Source organism: Eschrichtius robustus, chromosome X, assembly GCF_028021215.1.
Source record: "Eschrichtius robustus isolate mEscRob2 chromosome X, mEscRob2.pri, whole genome shotgun sequence".
Lineage (NCBI taxonomy): Eukaryota > Metazoa > Chordata > Mammalia > Artiodactyla > Eschrichtiidae > Eschrichtius > Eschrichtius robustus.
The window spans coordinates 45,448,376-45,473,993 of NC_090845.1; the positions used below are offsets into that span (position 1 = coordinate 45,448,376).

General features: G+C 54.3%; 2 protein-coding genes across 4 annotated transcripts; both read right to left on the reverse strand.

The window, feature by feature from the left end:
• Positions 1-7: 7 nt before the first annotated feature.
• On the reverse strand, positions 8-8,594 carry PRICKLE3 (prickle planar cell polarity protein 3). 2 transcript variants are annotated; one of them, XM_068533439.1, is made up of 10 exons: positions 8,489-8,594; positions 7,217-7,302; positions 6,144-6,327; positions 4,068-4,181; positions 3,601-3,738; positions 2,802-3,005; positions 2,529-2,715; positions 1,457-1,756; positions 223-833; positions 8-110 (listed from the first exon to the last, which is right to left on the reverse strand). In XM_068533439.1, the coding sequence occupies exons 1-9, from the start codon at positions 8,528-8,530 to the stop codon at positions 256-258; spliced, it is 1,833 nt and encodes a 610-aa protein (XP_068389540.1). In that variant the 5' UTR covers positions 8,531-8,594; the 3' UTR covers positions 8-110; positions 223-255. The 2 variants fall into 2 exon arrangements, with proteins under 2 accessions (XP_068389540.1, XP_068389539.1); XM_068533438.1 differs by lacking the exon at positions 8-110 and having other exon boundaries at positions 119-833.
• Positions 8,595-10,123: 1,529 nt separating this feature from the next.
• SYP (synaptophysin) lies at positions 10,124-21,894 on the reverse strand. Of its 2 annotated transcripts, XM_068533199.1 has the most exons (8): positions 21,859-21,894; positions 20,622-20,687; positions 19,309-19,433; positions 16,385-16,580; positions 15,479-15,670; positions 13,959-14,289; positions 11,688-11,715; positions 10,124-11,295 (listed from the first exon to the last, which is right to left on the reverse strand). In XM_068533199.1, the coding sequence occupies exons 1-6, from the start codon at positions 21,892-21,894 to the stop codon at positions 13,963-13,965; spliced, it is 942 nt and encodes a 313-aa protein (XP_068389300.1). In that variant the 3' UTR covers positions 10,124-11,295; positions 11,688-11,715; positions 13,959-13,962. The 2 variants fall into 2 exon arrangements, with proteins under 2 accessions (XP_068389300.1, XP_068389299.1); XM_068533198.1 differs by having other exon boundaries at positions 10,124-11,715.
• Positions 21,895-25,618: the final 3,724 nt, after the last annotated feature.

The window sequence follows — 25,618 nt, forward strand, 5'->3', positions numbered from 1 at the left end:
ATAGTGAATAAATTAATCCTTTGATCAAATGTAGATAAATCTCAAGCATCAGGAGGGGGAAAACTGGGGGGAGCTGGAGCAGCTGGAGCAAGGAGGTAAAGAAGCCAGGCCTGTTTTAAAACAAATATTAAATTACTTCAGTAATACAAACAGACAAAGGAGGGAGGAAGGCAGGGGATTTATGACTTAAGTTGGGGGGGGTGGGTCATCATCTACACTGACTTGAGAACGCAGCCCTCCAGAACTGTCACTCCTTCAAGCCACGATGCAGTTCTTGTCTCTGGCCTGGCGAGGCATCCCTGGGCGAGAGTTCCTGGGGAGCTGTGGAGATGGGGAATTGGGGGTCTCAGTTGCAGTGTCCTGAGCAGGCATTGGCCTGCACAGGTGCGGGGGCAGTGGGATGCGTTCCCCTAGGAAGAAGCCGTCGTCCTCTGAGGATTCGGAACTGGGACTGGAGGGCGAGCTGGAGCAAGATCCCGAGTCCGACCCTGATCCCAAGTCACGTTGATGGTGGCGACGTCTGCCGGAGTGGCAGCGGTGATGGTGGTGGTGGCGGCGATGTGTGGGGCCCCTGGGCGGGGGGCTGCGTGGCCTGCGGCGCTGGGCTGGGGGCACACTCAGGGACCGCCGCGGGCCTCCCTCAGACACCAAAGGGTCGCGGAAGCTGACGCGTGGGGTGCTCTGGCGACCAAAGGCACCATCTTCTGGGCGCGGGTCCGGCTGGCCAGGAGGCCCTGAGGGTGGTTCAGGGACACTGCGGAGCCCCAGCTCAGGCATGGAGTGGCGGTGAGGGGCCCCTCTCAGAAAGCGGGCAGGCTCCTCGGGGCCTGCAGCTGGAAAGAGAGATGGAGCGACTCCCTGTATCTCTCACCCCACCCCTACCCCAGCCCTGGGGAGGTCTTTGGAAAGGGCCTTCTCTCTCCCCTATCAGGACTGGGAAAGTGGAGGCAGGCATGGGGCGGGGCAGCGAGGTGGGGAGTCTGGGAAATGTGAGGGCCTGGGGCAGGTTCTGGGTGGAGGGAAGGAGGTTGAAAGCAGGAGGAATAGGACCAGATGGATTGGTGTATGGGGTGTGGCCGGGGTGGGGGCGTGGCTTCTGGTGAAAGGGGCGTGGCATAGGCTGGAGCAGACAGGGTCTGGGATAGAATGGGGGCGGGGCCTGGGGGCAGAGGGTGACGGGTAGAGGGTTTGGAGGAAAGGAGGAACTCGGGCTCAAGCTGGGACAAGTTGAGGTAGGGGAAGGGCCCCGTACAGAAGTGGGGTGGAACCAGGGTTCACGTTGGGGTGTAGTTGGGGATGGAGACTAGGCCTGGAATGGTTTGGGGACGGAGCCAGGGCTGTGATGGGGGCGGGGCCAGGGATGCCACAGGTGAAGGGCCTGGGCAAATCAAGGGGAGGGGACAGGGTTGAGGCGGGGGCACCGGAGTGGCTGGGCGTGGCTGGAAGGTTGGCTCACCAGGCGCTGGCTCGGTGCTGGTGCCTTTGGTGGAGGTCTCAGACGCCCCCTCCACAGCAGAGAAAGAGGCTGTAGAGGCTGTGAGAGGTGTGGAGACCGTGCCTGCGCTCCAGCTGCGGCGGCCGGGCCCCGGAGCCGTGGGCTCGGACCCCAGGCTGCAGGCTCGGGAGCAGAAGATTAGGCCACGGCGTGGCAGGAAGGGGCGGCCCAGGAGGGCTCGCCCACAGCGACTGCAGCAGAAGCAGCGGTCTGAGGCGTGCCAGTGCTGGCCCTCATAAGCCATCTGGCCCTGGTCCAGGCCTGCGGGGATGGACACGAGGGGGAAAACTGAGGCAGAGCCCCCAGGCATATTCCCAACCCTCCTGAATAGGGGCCCTTCTTGGGAAGAGGCAGGGAATCTGAGGCAGGGTACCCGGAGACGCCCTCTCCCCCCACCTCTCCAGAATGGGGCCCTTCCTCATCCTTCTCTCCTGGAAACTGGCGGATAAATGTCTCCTCTGCCGCCCTTTCTTTCCCAGGGTGGGGGTAGACATTGGACTCCAAGATGTGGGTCAGGCTTAGACATTAAGAGGTGGCTTCAGGTGGAAGGAGAGTGAAGGTGGACCTGAAGAAGAGGCCTGGGTGGTGGGGGCAGGACCTAGAAGGTAGGGCATGGCCTTGGTGGGAAGGGAGTGGGTCTTAGAGAGTAGGGTCTGGCTTAGAAGGTAGGGTCTACCTAGGCTGATGGAGGAGAGTCTTAGAGAATAGGGCATAGCTTGGAGTAGGGGCCAGGCTGAGAGGGTAGGAGGGTAGCTCTGGTGGGGGGCAGGGCTAGGAATTAGAGGGCACTCTGGAGGTGGACCTAGATGTGTAGTGGTGCCTAGTGTAGGTGGGGTTTAGAAAGTATGGCATGATGGGGGACATTGGTAATGGAATTGCAGGGAAGGGTACAGGGCTACAGTGCTGGAGCTAGACTTAAAGTATGGGGTATAACGGAAGATGGGGCCTGGAAGATGCCCCCAGGAAGAATCCTGGGGGTGGGGCTGTGACCCAGCTGTCCATCCATCCCCCATCCAGTCCCATGTTCACCCACCAATGTGCTCCCCACAGCCATCACAATACTCCGCGTGGCGGGCCTCGTAGCAGGCGCAGCAGTGGGGGCGGCTCTGACGCATGACATAGCGCTGCCCTCCCAGTGACGCTTCACACTCAAAGCAGCAGAAGTGACCCATGTGCCAGTGCCGGCCCTCGGCCTCTGTGCACTCAGGGGAGAAGATGATCTGGGGGGCAAAGGCCATCCATGGCCATCAGAAGGGCCTGCCCCTGCCCACCCTCCGTTCACACCCCTGGGCAGAGAGACACGAACCTCATCACAGGCTTGGCAGCGCGGGCGCAGGCGTTCAGCATGGTGGCGACCACAGTAGACCTTGCCAGCATGGTAGAAGTAGATGAGGTCCACCAGCAGCTCCCGGCACGTGGAGCACACAAAGCACTGTGGGTGCCAGCAGGCACCCAGGCCTGCACGGCTGGCAAACACGGCGATGTCCCCACCTCCAATCTGCTTCCCGCACTGCCAAATGACAGGTGGACGCCGTCACCATCACCAAGACGGTAGGATGGATGGGAGTCAGCCAAGGCGTGTCACATGTGGGCCTTCCCCGTGGCCTTTGTGACCGGCCCCATCCAGGGGGTAACTTTGAGATAGGCCCTGCCTACATGGCCAGGGGTGGAGGTGGGAGCAGGAGCCTTAGAAAAGGGCGCTGCTCCTGGGGGAAACCACAGAGACAGGCCCTATTCCTCGTGGGTGGCCTTAAAGGCAAGTCTCCCCTTTAGGGGGTTGGGGAAACCATAGAGACAGGCCAGGCCCAGTTGGGGGATCTTAGCAACAGACCTCACCTAACGGTAAGATCTAAGGTTAGGCTCCACCCACCAGGGGGGCCTTAGAGACAAATCCCACCCATCACCCAGCTCTAGAGACAGGCCCTGCCACTGTGGGTTGGTTCTTAAAGACAAGTCTCAATCATAAGAGGACCAAAGAGATAGCCCACGCCCCATGTACACTGCATGGAGGGGAGAAAACTCTTTCCAGGGCCTGGCAGATGGGCCCTGTACCCCAGGGCTTGGAGCAAAGGCACCATTACTCACTGAGGCCCTCCATGGCTCACCTCCTCACAGATGGCCCCAGTGATGGTCACGGGGAAGATGCGCACGGTGCCACGCCCCAGATTCTCCCGCTTCCGCTGCTGGCTGAAGGCTCTGAGCTCTTTCTTCTCTTCCTCTTCCAGTGCTGTGCAGTACTGTGCCTGGAGTAGTGGGGATCTTCCAGGCTCCTCCCCTGATGCCTGCCCCCAGCCTTCTTCCAAATTTCATCCGTGCTCAAAAAAATTTACTTCTAGGCCTTTATATAGATGGTGCTTCCTGCCTGAAATACCCACCCCTTACCTCTTCTCCCAAGGCACAGCTGTGGTTTTGCCAAGGAATGTCCCCGGATTGCCCCTGCCTGTCCAGACCTGTCACCTCAGATCAGCTCACCTTTCCTCCTCTGACCCTGCCCACTTCTTTCCAGCTGCCCAGCATTTGTCCAGGCTGTGTCCCCTACCTGGCATGCCCTTCCTGTCTTCTGTCTCCTCACCTCACTGTCATGTGGGGGCAGCTGGTGCAGCAGCTGCTTGATCCTGTACTTCTCCCCGGGACTGTTGACGTAGGGGACCTTGTCCTCTGGAAGGCAGCTGAAAAATTGGTATACCTGGGAGGACATGGGGGATGGGAGAAAACAATTGAGACTAGGGGTGATGCAGTGGGATGGTGGGTCCCTACTTTTCTGAGAAAATTAAAGTCATCGGGAGGGAACTTCTATTGACCCCCTCCTCCCTACAGGCCAGATCATTTCTGCCACTTCCCAAGCCTACTGAGAGTTCCCTCATGTCTTGACCCCACTTTTCCCTCCATCTGCTGCTCCACTTTTCTTTCCCCTTTATAGCAAAATTCCTTGAAGGAGTTGTGTGCATTTGCTGTCTCCACTTCCTCTCCTCCCATTCTCTCTAGACCCCACTCCAGTCAGGCTTCCCCACCCCCTCTGTCCCGGCCTCTCCTCCAAAGCTATTCCTGTCATAGTCATTGATGATATCCACATCGCTGAACTCATTGTTCAGGTCTCAGTCTTCATCCAACTTGACCCATCAGTAGTACTGGACACAGCTGATCACTCCCTCTTCCTGGAAACACTGTTCCCTTAGCTTCCAGAACACCACACAGCCCTGGGTTTGTTTCCTCCTACCTTACTGGCTGCTCCTTCTCTGTCCCTGTTTTGGTTCCTCCTCAACTGGCCAACCCCTAAATGTGGGAGGGTCCTCAGGCTCAGTCCTTGGTCCTCTTGCCTCTGGCTACCTTCAGTCCCTTGGGAATCGAATCCACCCTCATGGCTATAAATACCATCTCATGGCTAATGCCTCACAAATGCATACCTCCAGCCCTGTGACCTCTCACTTGAGTTCCAGACAACGTGACCACTCAGATGTCCAACAGGCGTCTCAAACTCCAGATAGCCAAAACCAAACTTCTGCTCTTAGCCCTCAAACTTGCTCCTGCCTTGGCCTGCCCCATATCAGTCAATCCATCCATCCTTGGGGTCATCTTTGACTCCTCTGTCACACCCACAAGCAAATCCTCTCAGCTCTACTTTCAGAATTTAACTAGAATCTGACCACCGCTCACTACTTCCACTGCCAGTGCCATCATCAGTCACTTGGACCATTGCAGTAGCCTCCCCTTCACTGATCCCCTGCTTCCACCCTCACTCTTACAGTCCATTCTACACTCAGCAGCCAGAGGGACTGTGTTAAGTCCTAAGACAAATCACATCCCTTCTCTGCTCACAAGCCTCTTGTGTCCTCTCCCTCATTCAGAGTGGAAGTCAAAGTTCTGTCCATGGCCTCCGCCATCTCTGACCTCACCTCCAACCACTCGCCCCATTGCTCACTGTGCTCCACATACACTGGTCTCCTCGCTGTTTCTCATACATGCCAAGCACACTCCTGCCTCAAGGCCTTTGCATTAGCTGTTTCCCTTGCCTGGATCGCTCTAACCTCAGATATCTGCATGGCTCATATCCTCACCTCCTTCAAGACCCTCAAACATCATACTCTCACAGAGGTTGACCTGGGCACCCTATTTACAATTCTAACATCTCTCTCTCTCCCTCTCTCTCTCTCTCTCTCTCTCTCTCTCTCTCTCTCCCTCCCCCCTCTCTTCCACTTCCCTGCTCTATTTGTTCCATAGCCCTTACACCATCTGACATATATTTACAGGTTTGCTTATTGGCTCTTGCTCCCTTTGGGAATACAACCTCCATGTGGGCAGATGTATTTTTTTGTGTTTTGTTCATTGCTGTGTTCTCAGTGCCTAGAACATTGTCTGACATGCAGTAAGTGCTCAGTGACTGTTTGCTGAATGAATCAATCAATGGAAATGAAGTGAATGAAGTGCTGGGATAAGACCTGAGGTAAGGGGAGGACAGGAGAGGGGTGAACAGGTCCTGAGGAACTGGCTCAGCGATCAATCAGGGTTCCCTGCTAGACCACAGAGGGGTCAGAAGGACATGCACAGTCTGACCACGCACGCTAGAGTTTCCCTGGAAATAGGTTCCCACTTGAGTGTGCATGTGTGTGTGCCCAGTGGTGAGCAAGAGTGGGTGGTGGCGTTTGGTCACCTGCTCGGGCTTGAGACCAGGGGGCACCCAGGCATACTCCTCCGAGGCACAGCCAGAGTCGTCATCAGAGATGGAGTGGCGCTGGAAGTCTGAGATTAGCCGACACATGATGCGTTCCAGGTCCACAGGCACTGCGTGCACGGCGTGCTCCTCCCGTGGGCATTTGCAGTGCTGGCAGATCTTTCTGAGGGGACCGGGATGGGGGGTCAGTTCCTAAGGGTTGGCCCACTTGGACCCCTTGGCAGCCCAAGGAAGTCCAACCGAGGGCCAGAGACATTCAGATTATCACCAGCAAAAGACTCCGAGCCAGACAGGGGCCTGGGGGCGGTGCTGAGCGGAGGTGGGGCTGTGAGCCAGACTACTGTGGGGAGTTGGCGGGGGCTGTGAGGGGCAGAGCGGCCAGCTGGGGGCAGGGCTGTGAGCTGGAAGTGGGGCTGCGGGGCCTGGGCCGAGGATGTGAAGGGGTGGTGGGGCTGTGGGAGGTCTCAAGGCCATCCCCTGACTTTCAGCACTGGGACTTGGGTCACACTCTCCCGGCAACGGGCCTGAGTAGGGGTGGGGCTCTGAGTCTGAGATTGGAGTTATAAATCTAAGGCTTTCCCCTCATGACTTTGGACGTGGTGGGGGAACTTTCCCTAGGGGCGGGCTCTAGCTTGTGCTGAGGCTCTGAACTTGTGAGTGGGTGGGGCTCTGAGCCTGAGTGAGTAGGGCTCTGTCTGTGGTATTTTATGGGACGTTTTGGGTACAGGGCTCCACAAGGAGGATAGGACCTGGGTCTGGGAGAGGAGTTCTGAGCCCCAGAAGGGGGCTGGAGGTCAGTGGGCGGTGCTTAGAGCCCGGGACGGAGGATCTCCCTAGAGATGGGACTCAAAACTTCTGGGGGCGGGGCTGTGTAGTAGGCGGAGCTCTCCTGGGAACTGGACAATTGGGAATGAGTCAGGGGAGGGGCTCTGGACCTGAGCTTTCTCTAAGACCTGGCTCAAGCCTAGGGGCGTGCCCTAAGTCTCGGTGGGGGGGGGGGGTCCCTAAGGGCAGGACCCTGACGAAGACAAGGTCCTGGGATGGTCACCTACCTCCAGCCATGCAGCAGGAAGCCGGGGCACTGCTCCCTGCAGGAGTTGCAGGGCTGGCCGCGGTCCGGGTCCTCTGCCTCTTGAGGCTGTAGTGGGCGGGGGCAGACGCGGGACCCGGCGAGTTGCGCGCGGGCGGGGAGGGAGAGAGAAGTCAACGCCCGCCTCTCCACTCCGAGGCCGACAACCACACGCCGGGGCCTGTCCCACCAGGGCAACGCCGGGCAGGCTGGGACAGAGCCCAGAGCACGGGGGAGGGGGACACAACCGAGGTAGAGGCGGGGGAGCTGAGGCCACCTCCCTATATGCCGCCCCTTTCAGGGAATTGCCCTCCCCGGGCCAGCATCGGACTACCCTCACCCAGCCTCAAAACACCTCCCCCTGAACTCAGAGTACTCTCCCCACCAGAGCAGAGCCCCTAATCTGGGTGTCTCCTCTCAGGCCTCATCTCGGCCCCTTCTCCACTCAGGAAGCCAGCAGCACTCCAGTTCCACAGGGTAGGAATCTGAGACCCTATCCTTACTTGGGATCCCCACGTGAGCCCTGCTCCTCTTTTCAGAAGCTCAAGAGCCCATCCCCCAAACCCTGGCTTCACCCTTTCATACCCAAGGAACTGAGACCCTCCTCCAGGATCTCAGGAGGCCCTTGAGCCATTCAGAAACCCACACCCCAAGAAGCCTTGGCCCTTACCCCTCATATCCTAGGGCTATTCACTCTTCTGGACCACCAAACGCAGACCCCACCCAGACAGCCCCTCCAAAGGAAGAGGGAGACCCTCCCATCTAGGAAGGCAAAAGCTTCCTGGCTCAAGTGGAAGCCTGGAAGCCCTCTCCTCACAAATCCCAACCACTCGACTCTCAGTATTAGGGCACCCCAGGAGTGTAGGGCCTCACTCTTCAGTTCACCTTCTGCCAAGGTACAGGGGGAGGTCCCTTTTCTCATAAGCTCAGGAGGCCCCTGCTCAATCTAGGACTCCAGGACCCAATCTTTTGGCTCTCAGAATCCCCTCCCATAATTCACCCGAGAGGGGAGTGCACCAGGTCCCCGGGGTGCTGATAAAGGTGTGCGGAAAGGTGATTAGGGAGCAAGGGCCACCAGATCTCCACGTTCCTTCATCCACATGCTTCCAGCAGCCCCAGGCCCTCCGGTTTGGGAACCCTGAGGATGGGGATTCCCAGATCCTCTGGGAGCGCCTCCTCGCTATCCCTATCCCCTGCTCCCTCTCCCGGGCCTCAGTTTACCCCGACCCCCACCGCTGCCCTGAGTCTCGCTCACCGCGCGCCCGGAGCGGCGCCTCCGGGACCCACGCGCGAACATGGCGCGCCCGGGCAGGGTCAAGCCGGGCCGGGTCAGGCGAATGGAATCCTTGTGGCCGTCTGGCCACCGCGCGTCCGGCAGGGGAGCTCTCGGTTCCGTAAACCTGACACCGGCGTAGGAGGAGCGCGCCCAGCGGGGTCCGCCCCTGGGCCTGTTGTCTCTCCCGGGCCAAGGCGCCCCCTGCCTAGAGGTGAGGGGCGCGCAGCCCAGGAACGCCGTGCACGAAAGCTTCCTTGCACTCCTGCCTGGGCGGCAGCTGGGCCTCAGAAAACACGGCCCCCAGGGTTCCACATGGTCTCTCACAGGACATTCTAGGGCTTGAGGGCTCTGTAGTGGTGGAGTGGGAACTTGGAAGTGGCGACCTGACTGCAAGGAGTGTGCGCTACAGTACTTGTATTGACGCTTCGTGTGGATTTATCTTGGATGTTTATTTGGGGGATGGGTTAAAGCCACCTCTTGGCCCCCTCCCCACTGGTGATGTTCTGAGGGTCTCTTTCCCCCGGATGAATGCTGCAAGAACGGTCCCCAACCCCATCGCAGCCCCAGCTGGTGCTCCCTCACCCCATCAGAGAGCTCGATTTTATGCCCCCGTCCCACGTCCCCGCTCTCATAAGTTTTCACAGCCAGGGTTATCTGAGGTTTATGCGGAGGGGGCTAAAGTTACCGGCCAGGTTCCGAGGCCCTCTTCCCTGTTCGCTCCCCAACCTTACAGGCCCAGCTGCGATGACCCCTAAGTCCCGAGAAATAGATTTTCAAGCCTTCCCTCCCCTGCTCCCACTTTTCTCTCTCCAGTGATTCTTTCCCTGAGCTCATTCCCTGAGCTAGGAGTCTCTCCGCGCTCTCAGGCTTCACTATGCCTCGGGGCTGGGAGGAGGGGGTCCCCGGCACACAGCCAGAACTCCGGTGCCCGGCCAGGGTCTCTAATTAGGCACCGCGGTGGCGGCGGTCAGCCGGGCCCTTCATCGTGGGCGCCGGGGACCTCACCCACCCCCACCGCGCCCCATTACGCACATCCTGGTCACTTCCCGCCCCTCCCTGCCCCAGGGAGGAGCCTGAGACAGGTTATAGGGAGTGAATGAAAGAACTAACGAGTCACCTTGGCGCCCCGCCTCCCGGCCTCGCAGCCTAGTCTGTCTCCCGGTTCTCCAGCTGGAGCAGAGACAAGGAGATAGAGAGACATCAGGGTCTGAAGAATGCGAGGCGGGTGGCTAGAGGGAAGTCTTCCTTTGAACCGTTTGGGGATTCAAGGACAGGGCTCCACAGGGGCTGGGAAGGGGCATGGCTAAGGGACCAGAATTAGAACTGAACCCTAGAAAGACTGGGCATTCGGTGGCCAGTAGTGGGGCAGTCGGCAGGGCTACTCAGAGCGTGACTTAGAATGATCGGCAGGCGAGGCTTCACAGAGGACAGAGCTCGGCAAGACACTGTTGGAGGGGCCGAAAATGGTGGGATGACTCGAACGGTGTCCAGCAGGTCGGAGGCGGAGCTTCCTCTCGCCTCCTCTTCCCCATCTTTCTCTCCCCCCTCCAAAAAGACACACTGAGAAGTAAGAGCCATGTGGACTAGGTGGTTGAGGAATTTATTTAGGGGAGAAGAATTAATCATATTTGTTCCTCCTCGGGGATGGAGTCTTCAAACAATACCGAAGGGCACGGGAAAGGGTGGGGGTCTGGAGGGGAGGCGGAGGGGCCACAGCCAGACAAAATGGCAACACACAAGCACAGGCACTACCGACGTCACAGACACAGCAGAGGGTGCAGGATAGGGGCTCCAGACCGGGCCTCCAACCACTCCGGGACGGATGGGGGTGTGGAGGGAGGGAGGAGGCCGGGGGGTGGGGGGAGAAGGGTAGGTCGGCCTCACAGACCCTTTGGCTCTGTCCTCTGATTGCCTAGCTGTCCCATCTCGGGGTTGGCAAGGGTGTGGGGGGTGCCTCTCTCTGGATCCCACCCCTTACCCTCCAAGTCTTATCTCTCATCTCTTCCCAGGCCACCTCAGTCCTCAGCCTTGGCCAGGGATATTCCCCCCTACCCCTAACAAAACCCATCCCTCAGCTCCTGACCAAGCCTCTCACCTCGCCCTCCCCACTGCCAAGCCCACCCACTTTAAAACATATTTTCTTCACTGCTCCTTTGCGGGGGCGGGGCTGCTCCTTCAGAAACCACCATGCACGCCCCACTCTAAGCCCCGAACTGTCTAGAACCCGGACCACGACCTCACTCCAAGTTTGGCCCATTCCAGAACTCCACTTCTTGCCTTGCCCAAGGTCGGCCCCCTTTAGAATCAAACTCAGTCTCTCGAGTGTTCCAAGCCACACCCCTCCCATAGATTCTGGTCCCAATCCAAGGCCTGCCCACTCTGGGGCCTCACCCACTGCCTGCTTCAAGCCCCACCCCTTCTAGAACCACGCCCTTAGCGTTTTTCCAAACCCAGTGTCCAGGTCCCAAGTCACACTCCTTCCGTAGAACCCTGTCCTACTCCAACCCCTGCCCACTGTGGGCCCACCCGCTGCCTCACTCGAAGCTCCACCCCTTCTAGGACCACACCCTCAGCCTCCCTCTAAGCCCTATTCTAGAATGCTGTAGGGCACCCTTCTTCTTCAGACTCCAGATCCAGGATGTCTGGAACCCAACCCCTCTGCTTACTAGCCCCGTCCACTCCAGAGGTCCTCTTCAAGACCACCTTGGGTCCCAAGCTTCCCCAGTCTCTGCCTTTCTCCTCTCTTCAGGGTTGAATTTTCCCTAATGGCCCCTGTTCAGGCATTGCTAGAGGAATCAAGGCCCGAGTTGGGTAGGAGGGGAGGGAGAGAGGGGAGAGAGTCTGAACTCACACCCACCCTCCCCACACAGCCTTCTGTCTCCTCCCTGTCCCCCTTACAGAGCCCCCCAACCTCAGGGCACAGGGCCAGGGAACAGAGAGGGGCCCAAGGATGAAGGGGAAGGGGTAGGGGTAAGAGAGGGGCCCATGCAAGATCGGGTCCCTAATGCATAAGGGGAGTGGAGTGGGGGCAGGGCTCAGACAGATAAATAGATATTTATATATAATATATATATATATAAACAGCAAAGACAGTTAAGGGTCTCCTGGTTTGAGGGGTGGAGACCTGGGGTGTAGGGATGGGAATGGGGGGCAGTCCTTCTCCTGAGCTCTTGCCTACCAACGGGGTCCTCCCGGGCTGCACTGACCTGTGGAGACAAAAGATACAAAAGGAGAGGGGGTCCAGACACAGGTGGTGCCTTTAGGGAAGGGCTGGGCTGCTATGCCTCTGCCCTGGCTTCACCCTCTATCTGCCATGCCCTTTCTTCCTTCCTTCTTCCTTCACTTATAGTCTTGGGGTCAGCTTCATCCCAGCTGCCCCTGCTGGGAAGATATACCTTGCCTCCACTAGATTAGGTACCAAAGAAATTATGGTTTCCCCTTCCCCCAACCCAAAAAAGTCTGTTAACGGGTACTGTTCTCCTCATTGGTGGTAAACTATATTGAGCAGAGCAAAGATCCTTATCTTCGTGGAGCTTACATTGTAGCAGGGGAGAAAGACTTTAAACAATTACCATGATGTATAAATAAGTTATCTAGTAGGACATAAGGTGATAATAAGTGAAATGGAAAAACAAAAAGTAGACTGGGGCGAGGGGGATTAGGAGTGACAGTAGGGGAAGAAAGGTTGCTGTAGTAAGTAGGTAGTCAGAGAAGACCTCATTGAAGAAGTGACATTGGAATAAAGACTTAAGGAGGTGAGGGAATGAGCCATGCAGATAACTGGAGAGAAGAGCATTCCGGGTAGGGAGCACAGCTAGTGCAAAGGCCCTGGGGTGGGACCACACCTAGTGTGTTTGAGGAACAGCAAGGAGATCAGTGGGGCTTCAATGGAGTGAGCAAGTGAGAGTGGTAGGAGGTGATGTCCGAGAGGTAGGTAATGGGGTCACGTAGGAGCTTGTAGACAAGGCTGTGAGGACTTCAGCTTTGACTCTGGATAAGGTATAAATCAAGTGAAGATTTTAAGCAGAGAAAAGTAAAATGATAGTAAAATGTCTCATGCTATGTTGTTTCTTTTATTTCCTCAATAAATGTTTCTTAACATTAGTAGTGCTCTAGGTGATGTGTCTGTAGCGTGAATTAGTCATGGTCACATCCCCTAGTCTAGTAGAAGAGACAGTCAATAAACATATAAACTAATAATTGCAGACTGTGATAAAGAAAAGCACAGGGAGAGGTAAGAAAAGGGACTTGTAAGGAGTTGGCCAGGTAAGGTTATCAGTGTGTGTGGGTGTGAAACTCCAGGGGGAAAGCAAGTACCAAGACTGTGAAGTTGGACTGTTGTGCCTGGCACATGGAGGTGGCCAGTGTGGCTGGAACAGAGTGCGGGGGAGTGGTTGGAGGTGAGAGGTCAGAGAAGTGAGGGGTGGGGCTAGATTGTGTAGGGTCTCGTGGGCCATAGCTTTGGCTTTGGCTTTGAATCTGAGTGAGATGGGAGCCCCAGTAGAGCTCTGAGCTCTGAACACAGGAGGGTCGTGGCGTGATTTAGGATTTAACAGGATCGTTCCCCACGCCATGAGCAGAATATAATGGGAATGGGGGTGGAAACCAGTGAAGAGGTCCAGGGGGACAGTGGGAAGATTATGGATATATTTTGAAGGTAGAGCCAACAGGAATTTTTAATGAATTAGATATGGGATGCCTGATAAACTGCTCCCTGCCCTTTCCATCCTGGCCAAGTGCCAGAAGCTACCTCCACCCATGTGTTGCCACCTCCTTGCCTTTCCCCTCTAACGCCATCAGCCTGCCTCTACTCCCCATCTTCCCCCCTCACATTTGAGGGAAATCTCGCTTCTCTTTTGAGGCCCAACAAGAAGGCCGGCAAGACTTTCCAATGCGCCCCCCCACCCCGCCCCGCTCCGCCCCGGCCCTTTCCTTCTTTGAAATTCCACACCACCTCCCTCGCCTCCAGGGTTGTGGAGAGGTGGCAGATCTGTCACCTCCTTCGGATTAGTGATCTTGTCTGACCTTCATGATCCAAGCCCGTTTACCCTCATCATCTGTTGGCCTTATCATAACGTATTGGCTAAGACCCACCTCTTCTTCCCTCCATGGCTCCTGCGCCCAGCGGATTTCCCACTACGCAAGTCCTCCTGTTATTCCCTCCTTTCATTGGTTGCTCTGCCCACTTCTCTCTCCCCTCCCTTCTCTCAGAGCAGCACTTCTACCTCTCTCCCATTGGCTCTTCATTCTGCCCATTTTCAAACACCACTCTTCTGCTCTCCACCATTGGCTAGCTTTTCCGCCCTTAGCACGTAGCGCCGCCTCTCTATTGGCTCCTTCAAATTCCCATCCTTACCTGTCCGGCCAGTGTCCTACTCCTATTGGTTCACTAACCCGCCCATCTCCTTTCGTGAACCCTCCTTGGCCGCCCCGCCTGTCTGTCACTCACCAGACTACATCTGATTGGAGAAGGAGGTGGGCGCACCCTGAGGGCCATAGCCTTGCTGCCCGTAGTCGCCCTGAGGCCCGTAGCCACCGCCACCGCCACCGGCGGGCTGCCCGTAGTCAGGCTGATAGCCGCCCTGGGGCCCGTAGGAGTCCTGGGGCCCGTACCCGCCGGGGCCCTGCCCGTAGCCTGCCTCGCCGTAGGCATCCCCGGGCGCCGGTTGCTTCTCGGGGACGCCGGGAGGAGCGCGCAGGAATGGGGCGGCCCAGCCTGTCTCCTTGAACACGAACCATAGGTTGCCGACCCAGAGCACCAGGTTCAGGAAGCCAAACACCTGCGGGGAGACAAAGCTCGGCTGTCGTCCTGCGCCCATTGCCCTGGCGGCCCCGGGGAACACCGAGGCCGCTTGCGTTGGGCTTGGATTCGCGGGCGCCCGGAGGGTGGTGGTTTCTGACACCCCGACCCTCCGAGTCCCAGCGCATGAATGTCAATGTGCACAAAAATCACCTTGGTGGGGAGGGGGGCGTGGGGCGTGTTAGAATTCAGATTCCCGGGGATGTTGAGATATATCAGTATTACATATATGTGTTTATATACACGTTTATACATGTACAAAATATAGTAAACCTAATTTTGTAATATATAGTAAAATGTTAAGCATAAATTTTTATCAAATATGTAGATATACCACTAATGGATGCATATATACACATACATATGTATATACAAATATATGTATAAATACCCATGTATAAAGTATATAAATATATGCTTTTATATTAAAACAAATATATATATTTGTATAAATATATACAATGTAATTCAATTTGGGGACAGGAAGTAATATTTCCACTTTACAGCTGAGGAAACTGAGGTGCAGAGAGGCTAAGTGGCTTAGATCTCGTAGCCAGCAATTGACCAGAAAAAGAGTTGGAATCTGAGGATCTGTAACACTTGTATACTACTTACCATGTGCCAGGCCCTTTTCTAAGCACTTTGTATGTTATTAGTTCACTACTTAACTTTGGAGCAGGACCTCTTATTTTCAATTTATATGCTCAAACTGAGGCCTGAGAGGCTGAGTAACTAGTTTCAGGTCGTAGAGCTTGCAAGTGGCAGAGCTCGGATTTGAGCTCAGTCTGACTCTGGCCAGTAGGGGGCGTCCATACGGGAAACATTTCAAGTTATTCTTTCATTTTGCATATAAGGAAACAGGTCCCAAGAGGGTACTTACTGAGTTGCCAGAGATTCTACATGACTAGGCTGAGCCTGTGATCCAGGTCTCCCAAACCTAACTGGACTGAAGATCTCACGTTCCCCTTTTGGGGACAGTCTGTGGTGTCACAGTGGTTACAATTGCTATCTCATCCTACAAGGCTCTGTTGTTGGCATGCCTCCTCCAGGGAGCCCTCTTAGATTTCCTTTGAATTCTCCTCTAATTCTCTCTCTCCACCACTCCCCATGCCAGACTAAGTTTCCCAGCCACCCTCCCCAGCTGGCCCAGCCAGCTTCCCAGGGCTTACCACCGAGGTGTTGAGGCCGGAGGTCACAGGGTCCCTCAGCTCCTTGCATGTATTCCCCGTCTGGTGGCAGACAGGCATCCCCTTGATAATGTTCTCTGGGTCCGTGGCCATCTTCACATCTGACAGCCCCTTGGCCCAGGCCGATGAGCTAACCAGCCACATGAAGGCGAACACTGCCGTGGCCAGAAAGTCCTAGGCCGGGCAGGGGGGAGGGAGATGGCACTGTGAGTGGGCTGCTTCATGCTGGGCTGTGGGGCCTCCTCAGATCACAGGCTTTCTTGGGAGGGGGTTCTCCCAGAAGAGGCTTGTCTCTCCCCTGCCTTTCCAGCTCTTGAAGCCCCCAACACTCACTTGAAGGTGGCCCTCCTAGCTTGGGCTTGTCTGTGCATGTGTGTGTATGTGACAGAGGGTGTGGGAGTGTGATTGTGGTATGTGGTGTGGGTGTGTGTGTGGGGGATTCTGTGAGATGGTTGCCAAATCTGTGGAAAGTAGTGTGTCTTTCCACTTTTACCTGAATGTGGGAATTTGTGTCATTTTGTGTCTGGGATGAGGGTGTATGAGTACAGCTGTGTAGGAATCAGTGTGTCTGTGTGGTGTGATGACAAGCATGACTGTCACAATGAACCTCTGTGTGCTTCTTTCTTTCATCTAGACTGTAGGGTTTTGTGAGAGGTGGCAAGTTTCCAGGTGTCTGGGATTCTGTGTGGGCTGTGGGTGTGTCCCTGTCACTCTGATTCGGTGTCTCTGATGCTCATAGCAGCAGCAGCAGTAATGTGTGCGGCTGTTATCAGGGCCGCTTGCATGTGGGCCTGTCTGGGATTTGACGTGGCCTCTGAACATGGCTGTGTCCCCAAGGTTCCATGTCCCCTGGCCCCTGTATGCATACGAATGGCTGTGGGAGCTCACCAGCATGGGCCCTTTGTTGTTCTCTCTGTACTTGTTCTGCAGGAAGATGTAGGTAGCCAGAGCCCCCATGGAGTAGAGGAAGGCAAATACGGCCACGGTGACAAAGAATTCAGCTGATGAGGAGTAGTCCCCCACGAGGAAGATATTTTTAGGGTCTCCTTGGCAGGTGGGTGCCTCAAAGTACACTTGGTACAGCCTGTGGAGAGAGGTGGGCAGGTGTGGCCCAGGCCCTAAGAACTCCCTCCCCTCCCCCCCGCCCAGTCATGGGTCCCCCCCCAGATTCTGACAAGGTCCCAGGAAGAGGAGGAAATAACCATTCACGAGCACCTACGGTGTACCAGTCACATTTCATTGATTGCTGAGAGCATGCCGGTGAAATAGGTATTACTCAGCCCTCACTCCAACCTAGGTACTTTGGCCCCTTGGTTATTCATAGAACATACCAGGCACCCTCCCACCCTAGGATTTTTGCACTGGAATGCTCTTCTCCTTCAAGCTTTGCTCCACTGGTCACCTTCTCAGTGAGGTCTTCCCTGATCTATTTAATTAAATCTAACCATTCCCTCCCAGCACTCCTTAGCCCCCTTCTTTGCTCCATTTTCTCTGTAGCTGTGATACCCCAACTGACATACCATGTATTTTACTTTTTTCCTTGATTTTTGTTGTAACCACAAGAGGGCAGGGCTTTTTCCTTTGTTTTGTTCAGTGTTGTACCCTTAAGGCCTGGAACAGTGCTGCCACATAGTAGGCGCTCAATAAATGTTTATTAAATGAAGTACATGGAGGCAGAAACAGAGGCTCCGAGAAACGCATTAACTTGCCTAAAGTCACACAGCTGGTATAGGAATGACAGAGTTGGAATCTGAACCCTGTGTTTTTCCCCCTACGTCATGTTGACTCTTCTCCCCACCTCACTTCAGGTCCCCAAGAGAAAAACAAATGTGTACATAGCAGGGGAGAGCCCAGGGACTACAAAATAGGAGGAGACAGATAGAAAGACAGGAGGGTAGAAGGGATGATGGAACAGGATGCGTGTATGTGAGGTGTGGGGTGGGGGGCGGCTGCAGACTGGGAAGGCATGTGAGGCTAAGGCCTTTCCTATGGTGTGATGGAGGAGGGGTCATAAGGAGGAACGTGTGTGGAGAGAAAGAGCAGGGTGAAGTCCCAGAGCTCTGGCCTCAGGTTGGGGGGCAGGATCCAAATGGTGCCAGTGCCCTTGTATAGCAAAGGCCCTAAGGGAAGGGCTTACACTTACTGATCACCTCTTAAGCATTTTACATAATTGCTTCATTTAATGACCCTCCCCCACAATTCTCTAAAGCAGGCATTATTATACCTGTTTTACAGATGAACAAAGCGAGGCTCTGCAAGGCTAGGTTACTTGCACAGGGCTGCATGGCTGCTAAATGATGGAGGTGGAAGTTGGATCTGGGTTTAAGTTTCTGGGTTTCTAGGGGGAATGAGGGGTCTTTGGGGAGGATTATTGGGGCAGTGGCAGGGTTGGTCAGGGGGACACAGGGCAAAGATTTTTTTACCCTGGGAGGCTTGTGGGTGAAGGGCAGATCCTCAGGACCCGAGGTCCTAGACATGGGAGGAGTTGGGGGGTCCACAGATTTTTCTGGCCTTCTAGATCCCCAAAGGGCCTGCTCTCAGCAGTATCCCATGCTGCAACTCCCACTCCTTCCCCAAACTCTCTTGGCTTCTGTGAACTGGTGGATCCCTGGTTGTCATCCTCCCCTTCCCCAGCCTCTCAGACCACGCCTCCCTGGTGCCCCCTTTTCTTTTGATTATTGCTCAGGGCCTGCGCTGGGCTATCTTCTCTTCAGTCTTGCCTCTCACCCTGGGTGATCCCCTGAGCCTACATTTACCCTTAGTGCTCAAAAATCCCTAATTTCCAACTCAATCCCTGCTCTCTTTCCTGAATCCTTTAAACTTATTTATTTTCCTTATTTTAACAAACACTTATGGAGCACTTATTGTGTGCCTGGCACTGTGCTAAGCATTTTACAAGTATTAATTCATTTAATATGTATCATAACCCTCTAAGGTGGGTATTATTATCCCCTTTTACAGATGAAGAAATGGAGACCCAGAGCAGTTATGTGATTTGTCCTAGTAGTGGAGGAGCCTCAGGAGCCTCTATTGAAATTGTGTCTGTGGGTCTCTGTCTTCCCATTCCTAGGAGGTAAGCCTCTCCATGAGGGCAGCAACCTTGCCTGCTTGTGCTCACTCTTGTGTACCTAGCACCCGGCACACGGTATGAGCTCAGTAACTCGCAGAACTGTTTAATTGGGCTTAATCCTTCCCCATGGCTAAGCAGCACCCCCTCATTATTCTCTATCATAAAACCCTGCATGAAGATGCCCTCCTTGGATTTCTCCCAATCTGCAATTATCCTCTTTATTCATTTGTTTATTTGTTATAATGTCGGCTCCATGAGGATAGGGAGCTTGGTCTGTTTTGTTCACTGTTATATCCCCAGCACTTTCAGCAGTACCTGACATACAGTAGGTTCTCAAAACATGTGTATGGGATGAACGAATGGGAATTAAATAATAATATTGGCTAACATTAATTGAGCACCTACTGCCTTAAGGATATATATATGTGTGCATATATATATATATATATATATATAAAATTCTGAATCTTGTTTATTGCCAGTCTCCTGCCCCTCCTCTTCACTAGAACACAGCCAGAGGGCAACAGCCTATGCCTGTCTTGGTCACCACGTGTCCTAGATGTCCAGAGCAGTGCCAGGCACAAGGTAGGTGCTCAGTGCATGTGCAGTGACCTGAGTGGGTGCGGTCTCCCGAGGTGGGGGCTGGGCAGGAGCCGCTGGGGGGGAGGTGTTGGCCGGTCCCACCCCCACCCCCATCCCAGGTCTGTCAGGATCCCAGGGGTGGGCTAGTGTGGGGGCACACCTGAAGGGGTACTCGAATTCGACCTCGATGTTGAGGTCACTCTTGGTCTTGTTGGCACAGTCCACACTCAGCTGGAGCTCCCCACTGTAACTGCCGCATGTGGCAAAGGCGAAGATGGCAAAGACCTTGGGCAGCAGGGATGGGGATGGCCACGGTGAGCCTGTGTGCACGTGGGATGGGGCTGCCCTCCTCTGGACAGATCGGGGCCCAGCATAGGCAGCAGCAGATGGACTGGTCCCCACCCCCACCCCCTAATCAGGGCTCAGCAAGGCCCAAGGACAAGCTGATTAGAGGGGTGTGGCTGTCTCTTCCAGTCTTTCTCCCAGTGTCTCTCTTGGTTTCTACCTCTCAATAATGCTCTGATTCCCCTTATTCTGTCTCAGTCTATTTCTCTGTCTCTGTCTTTGTCTCTCTCTGTATTCTGCCTGTCTCTGTTGTTCTCTGTGTCTCTGTTTCCCTCGGTATCTCTCTGTCTCTGTTTCTCAATGTGTCTTTGTCTTTCTCAGATGTCTCTGTCTTTCTGTATCTGTTTCTCTCTCTGCCTCTCTAGTATCTATGTGTGTCTCTTTCTGATTCTTCTCTCTCTCTCTCTCTCTCTGAATGTGTGTGTGTGTGTGTGTGTGTGTGTGTCTTTCTGTTTCTTGGTCTGTCTGTCTCTATCTCCCTGCTCTGTCTCTGACATTATCTCTACGGTGCTCTCTCTGTCTCCCTCCTGCCTCTCTTTCTGTTTATCAGTTTCTCCTTTTCTCTTTTCCCGGAGGGTCTCTTCTTCTCCCTCTGTCTCTTTCTCTCCCCCACCGCATTTCTCTTCCTCTCTTCCTGTGTCTGTTTCTCTTTGCATCTCTGTTCTCTGTGCATCTTTCTCTGTCTCCCTTTTCTTTGTCTCTTTCTGTTTGTTTCTCTCCCATCTCCATATCGCTTTTTTCCTGGTATTTCCATCTCTGTCTCCATCATTCCTGATCTCCCATTCTCTCTGTCTCCTTCACTGTCTCTGGGTTTCTCTGGCTTTTCGTCTCTCCCTGCAGCAACCAGCTTCAGTCTCCACCTCCCCTGCCCCTCTCTCACCTCAGGAGAGGAAGTAGGATGTCGTAATCTTCCACTTCAGAATGGGGGTACCCTTGGCCTTATGTGGCGTCACATCACAGCCCATCTGTTCTCTGGCCCCAACCCCCTGGGACTTCACCCAGGAGCCCAATTCCCCCACCCCCTTCTGCCCCCCCCCATCCATCCCTCCCTCCTTATCCCTCCTCCATCCCTGCTCTTCCGGACCCCACTACCTCCCTCTTTCTCCCCACAGCCCAGACCACACTCACCCATTGCAGCACCTTCACAAAGCCGAGGGGCTCCTTGACCACCCGGAACTGACCCCCGGCCACCAGCTGAGGAGAGAAACGGTGGGGAGGCGTGGGGTTGTTGGGGATGGAGAGGGAGGTGAGGGACAAGGCCACCAGGCAATGACCCCTGGGGATAAGGCATGTGATCTCCGGGAGGGAGTGACGTTTGGAGAGGCGGTGAAAAGGAGAAAGTGACACTTTGGGGAAGCTGTGAGCTCAGGGTCTCTGAGAGAAGGTCCCCGGGGTTCAGGGCTGGTGGGGACGTCTGGGGAGATGGTGAGATAGATGGCAGAGGGGGTCAGGGGTGAGCAAGATGGGGATGGAGTCAGGACTAGTTAGGGAAGGGGAGAAGGTCTGAAACGGTAAAGGTGAGTCAGATGGTGAAGGGGATCCGGTGGAGAGAGTGAGGAAGGAGTTGGGGTTCATTAGGGTGGGGGAAGGGGTCTTGGATGGTGAAGGTGAGTCATAACAGGGAGGGAGTCGGGTTTGCTAGGGTGGGGGAGGGGTCTGCAGCGGTAAAGGTGAGTCAGATGACGGTGGTGGGGTGTCTGAGGTGATGAGGATGGGGAGGGGTTAGTCCTGGTTAGAGATGGGCGAGGTTCTGAGGTGGTGAAGAGGAGTTCGATGGCAGAGAGGGTCTGGACTGATTTGATTAAGGTGGAGGAGGGCTAGGACATGGCTTCACTGCATATGTGCTGGGGGAAGGGAGACTAGGGGTTTGGGAGAAGCGAAACCGGTCGTCCCCCTTGGTCTGCTCTGGGGGAAGAGGTGGTCGTCTACCAGGGTACCATCTCTGTTTGGAAGGGGCAGGTGTCAGCCCTCCCCTTCACCCCCGCCCCCACGCCTTCTGTCGCTCTATTTCCTAGCTCATCTGCAGCACCCCCCATCTTCCTTCCACTCTCCCCTCCCCTCCCTCCTTGCCTATACCCTAGCTCCAAGACCCCTCTTCCTCCCCGGTCGCCCGTAAGGAACTGGCTTCTGGCGGCCCCCGCTGCGGCAGTGAGGACGGCCCTCGCTGCAGCAAAGGGCGCACTCCTTCTTTTCTCCACCTCCCCTTTCCTCCCCTCGCCTGCCGCAGACCCCAGCCCCAGCGCCGGGGACCGGGTGTCCGCTGCTAGGATTCTGGCCACCACCTCGTAGAGTCGGCGGATTCGCTGCGACCCCGGCGAGGAGGCCGGCCAGCGGCGGGCTCTGTCCGCGGTGCTGGAACGCGTACCTGATTCACCACGTCCATGTCGGCCAGCAGCAGCATCAGCAATGCGGGGGGCGGGAGGCGCCTGCTAGCAAGGGCGGGCGCGGGGCGCGGCGGGGGCGGTGCGCGATCGTCGGAACAGCCCAGGGGGCCGCAGCTCCGCCCCTCGCGCCCCCGCCTCGCTCGCCGCGCGCGCTTGCGCACAGCGGCCATGTCGAAACCTCGCAGGCAGCCATTCCAGTCCGGAGGCTGGAACCGTGAAAATGCTGTCAGAAGATCGTTATCTCTGAAAACACAGCGAGAGATCTGGGGAGGTGGGCCGTTGGGTCCTACAGTAGGACAATTTGCCAGGCCGTTTGCTGAACTGTTGAATGTGTTCACTTACTTAAGCCTTGGAACATCCCTACGTGGTAGGGACTATTGGCCCCATTTTTACCGGTGAGGAAAATTAGTCCCCAGAGAGGTTAAGCGACTTGTACAAGGTCGCCCAGCTAGTTACTGGCAGTGCCCAAAGTCCCTGCAATTTAAACGTGGTTCAGGGTTTTGAGAGTTTCTTCTCATCTGCATTTTAAGCACTTAAAAAAAAACAAAACAAAACCCTCCCCCTCCAACCATTTCCCCTATTTCGCTCTTCCTTAGTCAAAGTGTTGCCTACTCCAACTCTCAACTTTTTGCATCCTGTTTATTCCTCAGTCCTCTCTTAATTGGACTATGCCTCCTTCATGCTACTAAAACTAGGCCCACCAAGGTCAAGGGCAATTGCCATGTTGCAAAATCCAATGGATAAATACAGCTGGAATTTAAGATGCTCAACCTCACTCATACTAAAAGAAATGCCTATAAAAGCTACTAAGACACTGTTTTTCATCTTTGAGGGTGGTGAATATAAAAAAGTTTGATAATGCTCAATATTAACAGTTGGCCAGAAACAGGCATTCTCATAAATTGCCAGTGGAAGTTAAATTGGTATAACTTCTGTAGAGGGTAATTTGGCAAAATGTAGCAAACTAATAAGTCCATATATGTGGCTCAGCATTTACACTTCTAGGAATTTGTCTTACAGAGAGATTCAAACATGTGCTAAAAGAGGTATGTATAAGATAATACACTGCAGCACTGTTTATAAAGTGTGGACACTCCCCAAGTGCTCATTACTGGCGGCCTGTTTAAAAAACTCAGGTAGAGCCGCAAAATGGACTACTATGTAGCTGTCATTACTAATAATATGGAGCTGTGTAATGATAGCCAAGATACTTAGTTAAGTAAGAAATGCAAGATGCCAAATTATGTGGGAATTGTGTACAAAGAGAAGGGAAGCATTATATCATAATTATAGAGAGAATAGCTAACATTTTAAATTGTGGCTGTTCTGTGAGCTTCCCATATATCACTCATTTAAATCCTCACAATAGGGACTTCCCTGGTGGCAGAGTGGTTAAGAATCCATCTGCCATAGCAGGGGACACGGGTTTGATCCCTGGTCCGGGAAGATCCCACATGCCATGGAGCAAGTAAGCCCGTGTGCCACAACTGCTGAGCCTGCTCTCTAGAGCCCATAAGCCACAACTACTGAGCCCACGTGCCACAACTACTGAAGCCCACGCACCTAGAGCCTGTGCTCCTCAACAAGAGAAGCCACCACAATGAAAAGCCTGCGCACTGCAACGAAGAGTAGCCCCCGCTCTCCGCAACTAGAGAAAGCCCGCGTGCAGCAACAGAGACCCAATGCAGCCATCACTCAATCAATCAATTAATCCTCACAACAGCCCTATGAGTCAGGTACTACTACTATCCTCATTTTATAGCTAACTACAGTAAGGTGCAGAGAGCTGAAGGAATTTTCCTAAGGTCACACAGTTGGTAGGTGGTAGAACTAAGATTTGAACAGGTGGTAAGTGGTGGAACTAGGATTTGAACCCAGGAAGTTTGGCTCCAGCACCTGTTACTCTTAGCCACTGTGCTAACTTATCAGTACAGCATCCTATAACTATATAAAAGATATCTGATAACATTGGTTGCCTCCAGAGGGAAGGGAAACTTTCACTTTATACCCCTTTGTACTTCTGAACTTTGAACCATCTGAATGTATACCTATGTTTTTTTTGTTTTTTAAACAAACACACTCACACTCAAGTTCACACAAATATTGAATATGTAATGGGTACTTCACAGTTATTGCCTTTTCGGGGGAAGAGCATGGGTTTTGGCATTCAATTGCCTGAATCTGAATCTCACCTCTAATATTTATTCCTGTATGACTTTGGACAGGTAAAATAATTTAAAATGGTACTTATAGGATTGTTGCACTGATTAAACAAGATAATCACTGTAATGCACTTAGCACAGGGCCCAATAAATGGTTCGTTTTACCTTCCACGCATCTCTGGAATCTACTCACTTCTCACCATCTCCTCTGCCACCTCCCCTGGCTAAGGCGACCATCGTTCCTGCCAAATTTAGCATCTCCAGTCTCTTCCTCCTCCCATCTGTTTTCAGCACACCCGTCAGAGCATCTATTTAAAATGCAAAGTTAACTATGTCACTACCCTGCTCAAATCCCTCCCATGGCTCCCCACTGCTTTCAGGAAAAATCCCAGGGGTTGGGGCCTGGCATTCAAGGGTCTGCATCATCTGCCCTCAGGTGGCTTATCCCACCTCCTCCTTCAACAATCTCCCTTCACTCTCTTTACCCTGTCCATGACTTACTTTCGCACAATACACCAGCCCAACCACTCCAAGCCTTTGTTTCCAGACCTAGTGCAATTCTATATTCTGAGTCCTAGTCTCCAATTTTGGCTTCCCTCAAATTTCAGTCCTGGTTCAATTGACACAAATTAGACAAATGAGAAACCCCTGCTCTGAGAGCTGGGAGGAGACCCTAGGTCAGACCCTCCCCAGGGGTGGCCACATCCGGTGTCACTTCTAACACTACCTCCAATTCCTTTGGAGTGGGGATGACTACCACTTTGGACAACCCCCGTCACATGTCTAAGCCAGCTCAATTTGTGCTGAGGGAAACCCAGAACAGTGCCTGGCACAAAATAAATGCCCGATAAACCTTCACTGAATGAATGAGACCCCAACGGTTGGGCAATGACTAAAAGTAGGGCAAGAAACAGAGAGGAGCTCTAGGATCTGGGAGTGGGGTACTGTTAGCTGGTCTCAGGAGAGCCAGGTAAGCCCTGAGTGGGTTGCCCCAGGCTAGGAGCCTCGCCCTTTGCTGTCACCCATGTCTTTTACAAATGAATTTAAATTTCCTTTTTCTCTTTATTTATTTATTTATTTTGGCCACACCGGGAGGCATGCGGGATCTTAGTTCCCCGACCAGGGATCTAACGGTGCCCCCTGCAGTGGATGCATGGAGTCTTAACCAGTGGACCACCAGGGAAGTCCTAGATTTCTTTTTTCACAAGCAGAAGGGGGGAGGTGGGGGTGATCCCAATTTAGCCTCCCTTCCTGATGCTGTCAGAGGACCCCTCTGCCTAAGATACATCACATGCCAGGCTAGTTCTAGGCCTTTCTACTGGCAGGACTCTCCTGGAGGTTTCCTTATCCTTTCCTTTCCATCCATCTGTCCTGCCTCAGTCTGATCTGCCTGACCCCTTGTGGAATCTCTGACTTTCCCCCTCCCCTCTTCCGAGCCCTCACACATCCTCACTCTCTCCACTTTCCTCCATCTGTCTAGAAACCTCCCTTCCCCCACCACCTCCACTCTGTCTCCAGCTTTTTTTGGCTGCTGCCTCTTCCGCCTCCCCTCCTCCTCCTTCCTTCCCTGACGCTGAAT